We start from the raw sequence: 16193 nt of genomic DNA, 5'->3' as shown, positions 1-16193 counted from the left end.
CTTATGTTAATCCCCATACATTACATCATTAGTTTTAGATGAAGTGTTCCATGATTCATTGTTTGTGCATAACACCCAGTGCTCCATGCAGAATGTGCCCTCCTCAATACCCACCACCAGGCTAACCCATCCTCCCACCCCCCTCCCCTCTAGAACCCTGTTTGTTTTTCAGAGTCCATCATCTCTCATGGTTCATCTAGGGAGTGATGTTTAATAACCAACTGAAAAGATAAATCTACAGGCAATTTACTGGATTCATTTTCCACAGAACCATTTAATACACTGTTTACAAAGTGATCTAGTCATCTTTTCAAAAACTGCTAAACACCTACTATGTTTAGACACCGTGGAAGTCCTGATGATATGACTAAGGTTATATTGCCCTCATGTAGGTGACATGTTACATAAAATTTAACAATAGAAATAAGATTTCCTCAAAGAAATGTTGTTTGAGTGAATTCTTGAAGAATGACTAAGTATTTACCAAAATAACAAAAAAGAGGCTTTATTTAAAAGAAAGTAGTACTTATAAGCAAAAAGTCATTTAACCATTACTGGGCAATAAATCTTAATTTTTAAATATCCTATATTCTATAAAATTATAGCTGATCTCCACCTCACTTTTCTTATACCAAGATATATTACAAATGAATCAAAGACTTAAACCTAAAATACTGAATCCACAAATACATACAATGAAAACATGAATAGGTAATTGATCATTTTGGGGGTAGAAAAGCTCATTTTGAGTGTCCTTAAAAAGAAAAAAGCCATAAAAATAAAGACTACTATTTTGATCACGTAAGATTTTAAGACTTTTAGTCACATTTAAAAAAGAAAGAAAAAATATTTGTAACTCATGACAATTTATTTTCCTAATATACAAAAAGTTTGAGTGTTTGCCATATGCTAATAAGCATTACACACAATATTTAATTCTCACTATGATTCTAACAGACAAGTGCTAATAACATCACTGTTTTACATTTTATAGATGAAATAATTCAGAGCTTAAATCAAAGCTTCCCCATTGCGCAGAACAAACAGTACAAATTGGTTATATATGCACCAAGACATTAATCCTTAACCCTTCAGCCTCAAGAAGTGTTCTTAATTTAACCCACTGTCCAGTGGTATCAGTTTATGTGCCACGATGTAGAAAAAATTAGCAAGCTGATGGATATGTAATAAAAGATCCCTGTTCTTAGAAAGAAGCACTGAAATATTATGGGATATAAAAGGCAAGAGGTATGCAATCCACTTTCAAATGGCTCAGGAAAAAAAGTATATACACACACAGAATAATTAAGTAAATGTGAGAAAATAATAAAATCTGATGAATCTGAGTAAAGTGTATAGGAGTTACCTATATTATTCTTGCAGCATTTCTGGAAGTGAAATTATTTCAAAATAAAGTTATTTTTCAAAAGTCAGCAAGCTGGCTGAAGTATGTTATTAAAATTCCTCATCTAACTGAAGTGAAGCTAGAATTCAAACCTAGATTAATCTGACTAAACAGCCTGTGAGGGACACCTGGGTGGCTCAGTCAGTTACGTGTCTGCCTTAGGCATAGGTCATGAGAGTCTGGGGACTGAGTCCCACATGAGGCTCCTTGCTCAGCAGGGGAGCCTGCTTCTCCCTCTGCCCTGACACTCCCCCTTGCTTATGCACATGCGTTCTCTGACAAATGAATAAATAAAATCTTAAAAAAAAACCAAACAGCCTGTGAGCTCTTAACATTAAACATAATAGGAAAGAAAATACCCAACAGGGAAGGGGGCAAAAGATACTGAAAGGCAATGAACAAAGCATGAATGGCATTTTAAGAGAGAAAGAGGTTCAGTAACACCATTTATTGAATTTTCAATGACTCAATGTAAAACAAACACCTAATGAGATACTTTTTGATGAGGATGGAAGAATATAGTGAAAGAGGTATCTATAACTATATTTAAGTCAATAATGCAGTACAACTTTTATAAAGGGCAATTTGGTGTTTTCTATTAAAATGTTAAATGTATATATATATCCTTTGACTTATCGGTTCTAAGAATTTATTCTACAGGAAACTTCACTTAAGAATGTAACAACATCTGGGGGGATGGGGGGTGGCTGGGTGATAGACATTGGGGATAGTATGTGTTGTGGTGAGCACTGTGTATTGTGTAAGACTGATGAATCACAGACCTGTACCCCTGAAACAAATACATTATACGTTAATAATTTAAAAAAAAGAATATAACATGTAAAAGGATGGTCAATGCATTGCTTTTATAAGACAAAAAAATGACAGTAGATCAAATGTACATCTAGAACATAATCCTATAGCCATTCAGAAGAATGAAATAGATCCAGAAGTACTGATTGAAAATATTTAAAATACACAACAGGGAAGGAAAGCAGTCTTCAAATAACATAATCCAATTTGTTACATGATTTTCTCTGTGCCTTCATATATATACTTATTTCTAATTATAGGTTACATATACCAGTTTCCATATACCAAACATACAAAATTATTACCCTAATAAATAAAACTTTACTATTTACCACACAAATCCTCTCCAAAATTAAAACAGTTCACTGAGGTTTAGCCATGATATAATAAATTTTTTTTATTATATAATAAATTTTAAGTGCTGTCACATTCTCAACTCACACCCTAATGTCCTATACTTTTTCTTATATATATATATATATATAATCTGATACATATATACTATGTGTATGTAGCTATGTGTGCTTGTCAAATTTTGTGCTTCTTGGTTTACTCAATTATGGCTCCTTGATTTACTTTCCTTTCCCTTTAAGAGTAATTTCCTTTAAGTCAATACTAAATATATTGTGCATAATCAAGGGCTGTTCTCAGCCAAATAATAAAAGTTTGCTCTATTAAACACAGCGTGCAGCAACTCTCCTCAATCTCAAAACTAGCCCTTCAGATTAGAAAAAAAGTTACTATTTTAAAAATCTATTAATCTGAAATCTACAAGTATCTTGAAGATTAGTTTTACTGAACACACTTTATAGTGAAATATTAATATAAGTCCAAATGGAAAATGGTTCATGGGACAGAACACTGGAATTAAGAACCAAATTTGTAAGATGAACCCCTCTACTATCATCTCACAAATAACAAAGTACTTAAATATAGGAAACAAAATCTGTGGATATTAAGTTTCAGTAAATTCCAACTAATCACCTCCTGATTAATTTTGAATAGTGACAAAGAACATTTAGATTGTTCTAAAAATGCTTAGAGGCGCCTGGGTGGCTCAGTCGGTTAAGTGTCTGACTCTTGGTTTCAGCTCAGGTCATGATCTCTGGCTCGTGAGATCAAGCTGAGTCAGGCTCCATGCTCAGCCCAGACTCTGCTTGGTAATCTCTCCCTCTGCCCCTCCCCCACCCCTGCCCACTCCCCCCCACCCCACTGTGTGTGCAGGCACTCTCTCTCTCAAATAAATACATAAAATCTTAAAAAAAATAAAATAAAAATTTAAAAAATAAAAATGCTGAGGCGCCTGGGTGGCTCAGTTGGTTGGGCATCCGACTCTTGGTTTGGGCTCAGGTCATGGTCTCACAGTTGTGGGATGGAGCCCCACTTCAGGATCTGCATTCAGCAGAGTCCGCTGGAGATTACCTCCCTTTCCCTCTGCTCCTGCCCCTGTTGGAGCACACACTCACTCGACTCTCTCAAATAAATAAATAAAATCTTAAAAAAATAATGCTTAAATAACTAAGGGGTTATTTCTACATTTGTAGAAAATTTTCCATTGCAGTCTGGTAATTTAACATTTCAAGAGAACAATTTAAAGAAAACATTAATTGCTTCGGTATTTGAGCAGCAAGGAAATTCAGAAAGGCATTCACCAAAATATTTCTGCAGAAGCCAGATTCCCATCAGGGCAGTCCTTTAGAGCTACAAGGGTCACCAATGCCCCTTAAGAATGTCTTTAGTGGCTTTTTTCCTGAGAGCTCATATACCATAAGAAAAATCTGTATACCAGGCTGTATCAGGTAGCAATCCACACTACAACAAGGATGCTACAACTTGAATACATTTTGATAGGTGAGAAAAGCCAGACTCAAAAGGCCATACAATGTATAATTTCATTTACATAAAATATCTAGAATAGGCAAATCCATAAAGACAGAAAGAAGATTTGTAGCTGCCACGGTCTGGAGGAAGAAGGAAATGAGAAGGACTGCTAATGGGTATGAGGTTTCTCACAGGAATGATGAAATATTCTGAGATTAGACAGTGATGTGGCACAACTTTGTAAATATACTAAAACCCACTTAATTATATACTTTTAAAACAGTGAATTTTAGGTTATGTGAACTGTATCTCAAAAAAGCTGTTATAAAATTAAAAAGAACTTTAAAAAATCCTAGCACAAAAAGCATATGATATACTTCAAAGAAAAATAAAATTCATCTTTTAAAACTGGCCTAACATTTCACAATTCATAATCTAGTAATTTCTATGGTTTACATTTTAAAATAGTCAAATACATCAGATATCAAAAAAAGGGAAAGCTTAACTCACCCTCTTTTCACTTTTGTGAAATCAAATGCAACTTGTCTGTATGAAACTGCTTTTTCATTAAGATATCTACTATACCGCCTAATAAATGTAGACATGTCATATCCTGTAAGAAACAGAAAATGTTTTCACAAATTATTAAAATCCCAATTTGCTTAGAAAACCAACTCATTTCATCCAATGACCATAATATCTTGATATCCCAACTCAATCTAATGACATATATTAAGTGACTAATAATGAACAGTATCACATTAAAATCTCTAAGACCTCACATGTTTTAAGTCAGATATGTCATATGTGGCTTTGAAAAACCTCCCTCCCTTAGAATTTCACTAAAATAGTATTTCTATTTTACTTCTGATCAACATTCCTACCACAATTGGAAAACCATGTTCTCTTAAACACTATTTGATAACCTCATAACTCAAATTTAACATCCTATGGAACCGTAAGCCCCTCTCCTGAAATCATTAAGCAATTTTATAATTTAAATACTTAAACTTTCTCTAAGATATTCTTTCATCATATTCATGAGATTTGAAAACTTCAGCAACATAAGATCTAATCAATGTTATTTAAAAAGCAACTTATATTTTAATTATTGCCTTGCTCAAGGAAGTCTATAAATTTTTGCTACTCATTAAAAAGCAGGTCCATCTTATTTTAGCTCATCTTCATCTAACAAATTTCACTTTTTTGATGATCTCTACAACTTTAAAAATACCAAAACAATAACAAAAATGTAAAGTGACTGGATTTAACATCATTACCAATTCATTTATTCAGCAAATATTTCTTGAGTGCCTACTAAGTGCTGCTGGAGAAAAAACAATGAACAAAATAGAAAAAAAAATGACTGCCCTCATGTATTCTCATAACTTCTACTGCATTTTATTAGGTGTTACATACTCACATTTCCTAGCTCTTTTAGTTTATATTGTTCCCTCTAATCAACTCTACTCCATCCTCCTGCTGGGAGAAATAACTACCATCCTTCAATCTCTGACACTTTGCCTGAACTCTGTGTGTTCCCACATTATTCTTATTCTATGTTCAGTTCCTAGCTATTTGATGTACATAGTGTCTAACTCACTAGACTAGAGGCTTATTTATATACATCCAGTATAACATCCAGTGTGTATATATGAGATTCCACCCAACAAAATACATGTTCAATCAAAATTACTTGTCAAAACCATTGAATTACATGCTTTTAATTATTTTCTGAGTTTTCTCTACAGAATAGGAGCTTCAAATAAAAGGCCTAAAAAATGTTCTCTACATAAAAGGAATAACAGTTCTAAAACCTTATCACTAGAAGTGCTTAATTTCCATCTTAAGAAAGTAGAAAATCAGTAGCTAATAAGATACCAAAAAACCCCATTTGAACAAATGCATTATACTCTGCTTCTGAGTACTGCTTTGCAAATTGTTTTCCACAGCCTCTTAACTTCAAATGAAGTGAATGAGGGGAAGCGGAAATAAAAATACGAACAAGTAGAGTTTCTTCCACATCCCCCAAGAAAGACCAACTCCAGTTTTATCTGTTACATATTTCTGGTTTCTATTTAAGGTTTTATTTGAAAAAGGTATTCCACTGCTTAATTTATTTTTAACTACTCAGAGCACTGCTCCTCTTATTAAAATCAATCTTGTAACACTTAGCCCTATGTACAGATTACTGGCCTTCCAAAATCTCTGGAAGATAGGGTATTTGATTCATTCTAATTAATACTTCCATCTGCCAAAAGTGAACAAGTATTGAACTGGGCAGTCCCTGACCCAAACACTGCTAGTCACTAAATTCCACTGATGTTACCTCCAACAAGAGATATAATTCAGGTCCTCATTACCTTTCTACTAGATGACCAGAACAATGACCAAAACAGTCTTTTTTTTTTTTTTTTGACCAAAACAGTCTTAATGTCTTTAAGACTCTATCACTTTAACCCAACCTTTACTGAGCTATGGCACTTTCTTTATAAGACACACCCCCTCTCCCCTTCTTCCTCAAATCAAAAAACTCTGATGGTTTCTCACTGCATTATAAAATCCCAACACCATAAAAATCTTCCACGTCTGATTTTGGCCCCAAACAGCTTCTTGATATTTGCCACTACATGCTCTGCAATACATCACCCATAAATTCTGTTCATATTCATTTGCTCTATAAATCTTAAATATTCCATACTCTTTCACATCTTTGTACATCTATGTGCCTTTGCTTAAGTTAACCCATGTCCTTGTCCATCTTTCAAAGCCCAGCACAAAATCTCCCCTTCTCCAAAGACATTTCCCAGATTGAGCCCTACTGTTGAATATTCCCAAGTCATCTGGTATGTCCCTTATTCCTACAGCTGGCCCTGTATAATATTAACAGCCTAGTTCTGGAACTAAGTACAACAGATCCCAGTAAGACAGAATGTGCATGGAGCACTACAACAGAGTATAGCAATCTCAAGTTATGGAATTAGAAGTAAAATAAATGAAATAATAGGTGTGAGCATCAGTGAGCAATTCATCTGAATAACATACCATACTTACCTTTGCTACTAAAATATATAATATTTCCAGCTACATTTCTCAGAATAAAGCATAAAATAATAACAGTAACAATGAAAGCTCATACTTACACAGTGTTCCCTGTGTACCAGGCATTGTTGTAAGCACTTTACATTTATCAATTAAGTTAAGCCTCATAACAACCCTATAAGGGTAGGTGCTATCGTTATTCCTGACGTTATAGATGCAGAGAGGTGAAGTAACTTGCTCAAGTTCATGCAGCTGGTAAGTGGTAGAGATGGGACTCATGGTAAGTGGTAGAGATGGGACTGAAACCCAGGCAATTCAATTCCAGAATCCATGCTCTGAAACCACTATCTTAATCTATTTCTTAGAGTTCTAGGTGTCAAGTACTAAAGTCAATTGTAATCTTCACATTAAAAGACAGTTTCTTCTTCCCCACACCTTTTACTAAATATGTAGTATTTAGTAAATACTTTAGTAAATTCTACAGCTAAAAGACAGAGTTCAACTCTGCAGTAATCATCATACAAGGTTGATTTTCCATAATGAGTAAGCTGTCTTTACCTTGCAATCCACTTTTATCCAAAAAATTGCTTAAGTTAAACAACGTGTTTCTTGAAGCCAAATACTGAATAAAACGCTGGAAAACAAACAAACAAATAATTATGTCAAATTAAGGTAATGCCATCTAACAAACTCTAATTTGAGAATGGGGAGGGGGGTGTGTTTAACACATTCCGTTAAGCTTATCTAGCTTAAACTTCTCATCCTCAGTCCTCCTAATTAGTTACCAAACCTAAAAACATTATCCATATATTTCACTAGCACAAAGGAATTTATTAAAGCCTAATGCCCATGGCTTTGGTATAAGCATCAAAATAAAAGGAAAGAGGCACTTTTACCCTGGAACCAGCAATTCTGGCTTTACTACAGCATATTATGGCTATAGTTAATCACACTAAAGTGGCATCTTTAAACAGCTACCTGGTGACCCAAATTTTTATGACATTTTTAAAAATGAAATACTTGTAATCATACAAGAGAATAATATAGATATCCCCTTACCCCCGTCCAGATTAAACACACTGCCATATTTACTTTAATCTTCTTACAGAAACAAAACATTAAAGAGTCTATTGAAACACACCTTCCATCTCATTTCCTTCCCTCTTCAAAGTCAATCACTTTTCTGAAGTAGGTATCATTCCCACACATATTTTTACTATTTTTCCATATATTTAACCTATAAACTGTACAAATTTTGTTTTCTATTTTCAATTTACAGAAAAATCATACTGTACTTCTTTTCCAATATGCTTTTTAACAACTTTTCCCCAAGAATTATCCCTTTAATATATGTAAATCTAGTTCATTCATTTAAAATGATGTTCTAATATTTCAATGACCTACTATATCATTATGTATCCATTTCTTCATGAATGTTTAAGTTCTTTCCAATTTCACTATCATTAACAATGTTTCATAGGCATCTTTGTACTAGGTATCCAGGTGCAAACATACAGGAGTTTATCATGATATAAACAGGGTAGAATTGTTGGATCAGCATCTATGTAAAGGTCATCTCAAAATACCGTCAAAATTCTCTCCAAAGTGCTTACCATAGAACACTACCTTCATTTCCCTTTATATACACCCTCTAAAATAGAGAGCTAATTCCTTTCAATTTCACTTCTCCTTAGGATTTCCTTTTTTTTTTTTTTTTAACGTATGCAGAGGGTTACTATCAATTAGGGTATACACCATCACTCCCTTAACTCAATCTTGTTCATCTGCATTCACCCCAAACTAACAAGTCAGGATTTTGAAAACAATTTGTAAACTGAAGACTCACATTTCATCACTTATCCTAAAATGACTTGTTTCAAAAAGGTATTAAAATATCCTAAGACAAGAGGTGCCTGGGTGACCAGTTAGTTAAGCATCTGCCTTCAGCTCAGGTCATGATCCCAGGGGCCTGGGATCGAGCCCCAAACAGGGCTCCCTGCTCAGCTGGGAGTCTGCTTCTCCCTCTGCCCCTCCCCCCACTCAAGTAAATAAAATCTTTAAAAAAATCCTAAGACAGTATTAGACTCCATGATTTTCATAAGCTGTTGTAATTCTTTATTGTGGGAAGCCTGTCCTATGCATTATTATATGTTCAGAAGCATCCCTGGCCTCTACCTAGGTGTGCCAAGAGCATCCCCATCATTTTTGACAAATGTCTCCTGGCAGGGGCAGGACAGGGGATCACTTTCCTCCCTGCCCTATGGTATTCTCATCACCACAGCATAGTAAAATCATATGCATACTTTCTTACAGACTAATAAACCTGCCAATGAGAAGAACATCACATTTGTCTTAGCTTAAGGGAAATGAACATGGGTTTATCTAAAAACCACACAGAAATGCTATCATCTTTCTCCTCCTGTCAGTAAGGAATGATAGTCAACTTTGTTTCTTTGCCTTTGTCAAAGTTTTGCCTCTAGTATTATCATCTTATTTACAGTCTCTAAAAGCCACCACTAACAGTTTTCCTCTTTATCTGGCATTCTAATTGGTCATATTTGTGGTTTTTCTTTTTAAAGAATAAACTAGGGGCGCCTGGGTGGCTCAGTTGGTTAAGCGACTGCCTTCAGCTCAGGTCATGATCCTGAAGTCCTGGGATGGAGTCCCCACATCAGGCTCCCTGCTCAGCAGGGAGTCTGCTTCTTCCTCTGATCCCCCCACCACCATGCTCTCTCTCTGTCTCTCTCTCAAATAAGTAAATAAAAATCTTAAAAAAAAAAAGAATAAACTATATATGTATTTTTTAAAAAGGTGAAAAATACCATAAACCCGAAATTCTTCAGAATGATCATGATCTTAAGTAAACATAGTCCCAATAAAAGCATAAACTATTACCCTAGTTAAGATCAAAATGCTTCAAGTTATAGTAAAGCTAATACCCAAATATTTCTATTAACTCTGTACACTGGCTACAATAAATTAGAAAGCAACTGAATAACATTTGTCCTAAAAATGATCAAGTCTGTTAACTAAGCAATCATATTTCAGGTAACACTTCTGGAAATAACTTTTAAAACTTAAATACTACTGGGGAACCTGGGTGGCTCAGTCGTTAAGCATCTGCCTTCGGCTCAGGTCATGATCCCAGGGTCCTGGGATCAAGCCCCGCATCGGGCTCCCTGCTTGGCGGGAAGCCTGCTTTTCCCTCTCCCGCTCCCCCTGCTTGTGTTCCCCTCTCTCGCTGTGTCTCTGTCAAATAAATAAATAAAAATCTTTAAAAAAAAAAAACAACTTAAATACCACCAATAAAATCATCCAATGTGGTGCTGCTCTAACAATGAATAATCAGAAAGCTAAATTTCTAGGAAAGGGAAGTTAAAAATATTTTTTTAATATTTTATTTATATATTTCAGAGAGAGAGTGAGAGAGAGCACAAGATGGGGGAAGGTCAGAGGGAGAAGCAGACTCCCCGCTGAGCAGGGAGCCCGATGCGGGACTTGATCCCAAGACTCCAGGATCATGACCTGAGCCAAAGACAGTCACTTAACCAACTGAGCCACCCAGGCGCCCCAGGAAAGGGAAAGTTAATATTATGGATTATATAACCGAATAGGTTGTCATTAAAAATGATAAATATAAAAAATATAGAATATGGAAAAGCTTATGGTGTGATGGTATATAAAAAAGCTAAATATAGTATTTTATCTAAATTATGATTGTAGCTATAAAAAAAATCACTCCTAGACAAGGACCAGAAGGGAACACCAAAATGTACATACAGTAAGATCTGCTGCAATGAAAGAGTTATAGGTAAATTCTTGCTTGAAATCTGAATTTCAATGATGCTCTCTATTGGTATAGCAGAAAAGCCCAAAATGAGTAGTGATGGATGTCAGAAAGTCATTATGCTCAGAAGTCTAATACCATTAATTAAAGTCCCTTCCCATTTCTCCAGAAGCCATCTCTCAGCAACCAGTGGGCTGCATTTTTCTAAGGTGCATACTAAATGCAGATTTATCTAGTTGCATTCAAATATTCTAACACAATTTTAAATGTTCCTTCTAACTCAACTTTGCAAGTAAGTATACTGGGCTGTGAAAATCATTTAAGGTAAGAACTAAAAATCAGCTGGCTAGGCTATCATGGAAAACAAGAAGATTCTCTCCAAACATTAAAATGCAAAAGCTTAAAGCTTTTGCAAAAAGCATCTTTTTGTTAACCTTCTGGGCAATGAAGACTTCAAAGACTTCAGACACACCTCTGCTTAAGAAGGCACTCTTTAATCAGTCCCTCTCAGCAAATGCCATCTTAGTCCTCAATATAACAGCTTTCAACTAAGCAAAGTGGTTCCAGAGACAACTATATGATATCAGATAGAAATCTGAGCCATAATAAAGCAAAAGACAAACATACGGTCTATACACAAGGTCTACAAAGACCAGTGCTGCTTACAGAACCTACCTCTAGGCATTAATCTCTGCTTCTTGATCCATTATAAGTCTTCTGTGCTTTGACCCACTTTCTGCTTCCCAACTTACAGACCATCTCCTCAAATTGTAGAATCTACAATTTTATTTCTACCTAGTCACTTTGCCCTTTTAACCTGTATTATTTGGTTTTTGAAGCCATTCCCGAAATTTCAGTAGGAGAATCAAGCTGAATCATCAGTCATCACAGCAATATGCTTGTTAATTAAAAATTTGGCTTACCTCATTTCCATACACCATCAAATGATGAGTTGTAATGAGAGATTTGAAGACCACCACCCAACTACTGTTAGTAGTTCTTTCAAATAAACTGTCTGCCAACTGTGGGATGTTCACATTCATCTCATTTGTGCACTGAATTAAGTCTGCAATTAAAAAAAAAACAGATTTACTCTCTGGCTTTATTATTAATTTCAGATGCGCACACTGACAAGTGAAAAATCTAACAGTGGAGCAACAATAGATAATTTGGAGAAGTTATTAAAAATCTCTTAGGAGAACAACTGAGACCACTATAATCCACCTGAGAAGTTAATAGGATATTGATTAGGATCACATAAAGGATCAATAACAGAAAGTAAACTTCCTCTGAGAGTAATTCACCCTCAAGTATTTTATCTCAAAAGGAACTATTTCAAAGCCTTGAAGAACTTTCAATTCTCTTATTACTCATAAACCTTCAGAACTACAGTGCTAGGATTATTCATCCCTACCATTCCAAAAAAAAAAAAAAAAAAAAACTTAAAAAAAAATCATACATATAGAAGCATGAACAAGCTGAAAGTCAAACTACCTTTATTAATATTCTCCCTAGAATGCTGTGTTTGCACTATTAAGAAAACAGAGCAAAACATGTGGTCTGAGAGTGGGTAGGATCTGTTTATATAAATTTTCATTCTTCTCTCCCTTCAGTTTTACTGAGTTCAGTTATCAGTTGGTATCAACTAGCTAAAACTAATAAACAAAACAGGAAACAAACTGAAGTTTCTTGTTGCATAAATTTTCAAGTAAGAAATGATCCAGGAACTCTGAAAACAGTTAAAACAATGTAAGTTCCAATTTTATATTTTAAGCGGGAGAGCATTACTATAAAATGGTCTAACATATAATTGTTTCAGCACCAAAACTGGGGGGGGTGGGAGGGAGCAGCTCTTAACAGACCTCAGAGTTTTACCTCCTATCTACTTAAGAGATGTCAAATTCAATGAAGAAAATACAAGATACAATCCAATTTAGAGAACAGAGAGGAAGACCAAGAAATGAGTTGTTTTACTTTTAATGTATAAAAATGTATAAATATCTCAGCTATAACTACCATAAGGGAAAGAAATTAAAGTTATTCATGACTCATAAGCAGTTTGCCTACTTTTAATCTTCAGCGCATAATGATTAAGTAAAAATTCAAGTGACCTAACTTGGCCTTGATCACAAGAAACACCAATGCAACCATGACCATTTATCTGCTTATAATCTTTCAAAAATGTTTGTTCTAATAGGCTCAATTATTATACAAAGTAACATTGAATAAACAAATGAATTTTAGATAAGCAGTTACCCTAGCCAACAATGCTTAAAGAACAAAGCACAACAGGGTCAGAGTACCCTTGGAACAGGAGAATGATACAAGGCTTTCACAATTCATACTTGCAACAAAAATTAAATAGTACTTTCAATTTGGTGTGTATGGTTCAGTTTCTGATAATAAAAAGAACTTGATCTCTGCCTTCTCTGATTCTTCTTAAATAGCACTTCATATCTGTCCTACAGCACTAAATATATTATGTACACCTTATTCCCAAAGCTAAGCTTTCTCTCTGCCCCTCAAAAAGTAGTCTGAGGGCAAGGCTTATCTGTCTTGCTCCTTTTGAATCCTTTAAAACTTCAAACACACTGGTCAAGTTCTGAACTCAATTATAAGTTATATTCTTAGTTTTTTTCTATTTATCTTGATATATCTACATTTTTCTATATCCTTCCAGAAATTGTTTTGATAAGCTATTCAATTCTTAAAGTTACTTCCTCTTGATGGCATCAAGTCCACACTCCTCAGAGTCGTATTTTTTTTAGTTTTCAAAACTGAACCTGTCATAAAATTTGTTGTCACAGTACTACCCCAAAGGTGCTCCTACCTCTCTGTATTCATATACACTCCCTAGAGCCCATCAGTAACCAAGTCTCCTAAATCTCCAGCAATTCTACCTGTTCCTCTCCATCCCACTATCATTGCCAAAGCCAGAGTTTAAATTCTATTTCTTTTTTTTTTATTTTTTTATAAGATTTTATTTGAGAGAGAGAGCATAAGCAGGTGGAGGGTGAGGGAGAAGGAGGCTTCCCGCTGGGCAGAGAACAGGACATGGGATCAATCCCAGGACCCTGAGTTGAAGGCAGCCGCTTACCTGACTGAGACACTCGGGTGCTCCTAAATTCTATTTCTTAACTAGGGGGTGCCACCTCTCCTGGAAGTATTCAGAAATTGGGGAGGGAGATTAACACAGAGATTTTACTGGCATTTAATACCAAGGATGAGGAAGATAAATTGTCCTGCAAAGTGCACAATCGGCACTTCACATTTTAAAACTGTTCCACCCACTGGGGCGCCTGGCTGGCTCAGTTGAATGAGCATGTGACTCTTGATCTCAGGGTCGTGAGTTCAAGCCCCACATTGGGCATAGAACCTACTTTAAATTAATAAATGAATAAAAACAAACAAACCTGCTCCACCCAAAACTGTCCCCACAAAGAAATGATGGACTGACTGCTTCTTACCTGATGATACCTGATTTGGGGTCTCACCCACCTCACACCCCCCTTCTCTAAACTGACCATAGAATGATCTACAACACAACACTTTCACTGCTTAACCTCAATGACATCCCTACTCCTTACAGGATGGCATACACTTCATCCTTGTCAATATTCTCCCATCTCAAATCTTAGCTTCCAATACAAAACCACTTTCCAGTTTTCTGTGATGTACCTTGCTGTTTCACCCCTGCATCTTTACATTCTTGCTCATTCTTCAAAATGAATCAAGTCTTCCCTTCACATACCAAGGTACCCCCCAGTCACTAAAGCTAGCACATAATTCTACATAATAGAATTATCCTACACTGTAATTATTTATTTCCAAATCATTACCTTCTAACTAGTTTGAGAGACCTTAAAAGGAGACTGCAAACATTTTTGTTAGCAATTTCCACACTCTTCATCACAAAGTTGGTAATAAACTGCTCGATTAGTCAGAAATCTGACTTAAGATTTAAGTCAGATCGTAAATGAAGCAAAAGGTATAGACTGTAGTTTCAACTACAGGATTTTATATATAATATTAGAATATATATATTCTAATGCTATAAACCAATGCTATAAACCCTTTGTGATCAGCTCTCTCTGCGTCACTTTGCTTCAGTTACACAGATGTCTCCTTTGCAATGCCTCCCACAGACCAAGAACTCTTACCTCAGGTGCTTAGCACTTGCTGTTCCTTCTGCCCAGAATACTCTTCTCCTAGATATCTACACTTTTTGCTCCCACACTTAATTCTTACAGATCTTTGCTCAAATGTCACCTTATCAGATGAACTCTTCCAAATAATTATACAAAATAACAAAGCCTCAGGGCACTCCTCTACCTCCAAACCCTCACTATCCATCCTTACTCACTTTGTCTGCAGAGCATTTACCACCTAACTCATCTTAATCCATTTAATATTTTTCTCTCTCAATTAAAATGTAAGTTCCATGTGGGTAAGGCTATGTTTTGTTCTCTACTGTATCCCCAAAGGCCCAGAACAGTGCCTTGTGTACAGTGGTCACTCATACTTTTTTAATAAATACATTCATTTAAATAAGCATATGGTCAGTCCTAGAATGACTTTTTAAATAAGCATCCAAAATGGTATTTTTTACATAGACTAAAACCAACAATCTATGACTATTTGCACAATCTGCTATTGCCAAAGGAATAAAAAACAAACCTGAGCCCATTACATGTGAAAATTTTCAAATTTCAGGTTGGAGAGGATCTAACAAATAAAGGTTTTTATTACAATGCTTATGAAAACTACAGTATACTTTAGAAACGATCACATAAAAACTGAAGGTAAGTCCAGAAACTAAAATACAGCACTTCACATTAAACAGGAAGAAGAAATAAGAATTCATGCCGAGGGGCGCCTGGGTGGCTCAGTCGTTAAGCGTCTGCCTTCGGCTCAGGTCATGATCCCAGGGTCCTGGGATGGAGCCCTGCATTGGGCTCCCTGCTCTGCGGGAAGCTTGCTTCTCCCTCTCCCACTCTCCCTGCTTGTGTTCCCTCTCTCGCTGTGTCTCTGTCAAATAAGTAAAATCTTTAAAAAAAAAAAAAAAATTCATGTTGAGATTATGAATCCACAGTAGACCAAATACAAAACCAAAGTTATACAAATATTCCTGGGAGAATATATACAATGGAATATTATGCAGCCATCAAAAGGAATGAGATCTTGCCATTTGCAACGACGTGGATGGAACTGGAAGGTATTATGCTGAGTGAAATAAGTCAAACAGAGAAAGACATGTATCATATGATCTCAGTGATATGAGGAATTCTTAATTGCAGGAAACAAACTGAGGGTTGCTGGAGTGGG

At 35.5% G+C, this 16193-nt stretch overlaps 1 protein-coding gene across 1 annotated transcript in view; it reads right to left on the bottom strand.

Moving 5' to 3' along the window:
* The window catches only part of LOC145716241 (phosphatidylinositol-binding clathrin assembly protein), a 58813-nt gene that overhangs the window by 13154 nt on the left and 29466 nt on the right, over nt 1-16193 (bottom strand). The window contains exons 2-4 of the mRNA XM_081798995.1: nt 11792-11934; nt 7640-7715; nt 4550-4652 (exon numbers count right to left, since the gene is read on the bottom strand). Coding sequence (XP_081655121.1) covers nt 4550-4652; nt 7640-7715; nt 11792-11934 — 322 coding nt within the window. The remainder of the gene's footprint in view (nt 1-4549; nt 4653-7639; nt 7716-11791; nt 11935-16193) is intronic.

This window comes from Leptonychotes weddellii, chromosome 11, assembly GCF_054177405.1.
Source record: "Leptonychotes weddellii isolate Sample4059 chromosome 11, ASM5417740v2, whole genome shotgun sequence".
NCBI lineage: Eukaryota > Metazoa > Chordata > Mammalia > Carnivora > Phocidae > Leptonychotes > Leptonychotes weddellii.
The sequence above is the reverse complement of the archived record's forward strand: the minus strand, read 5'-3'. Positions and strand labels throughout refer to the sequence as shown.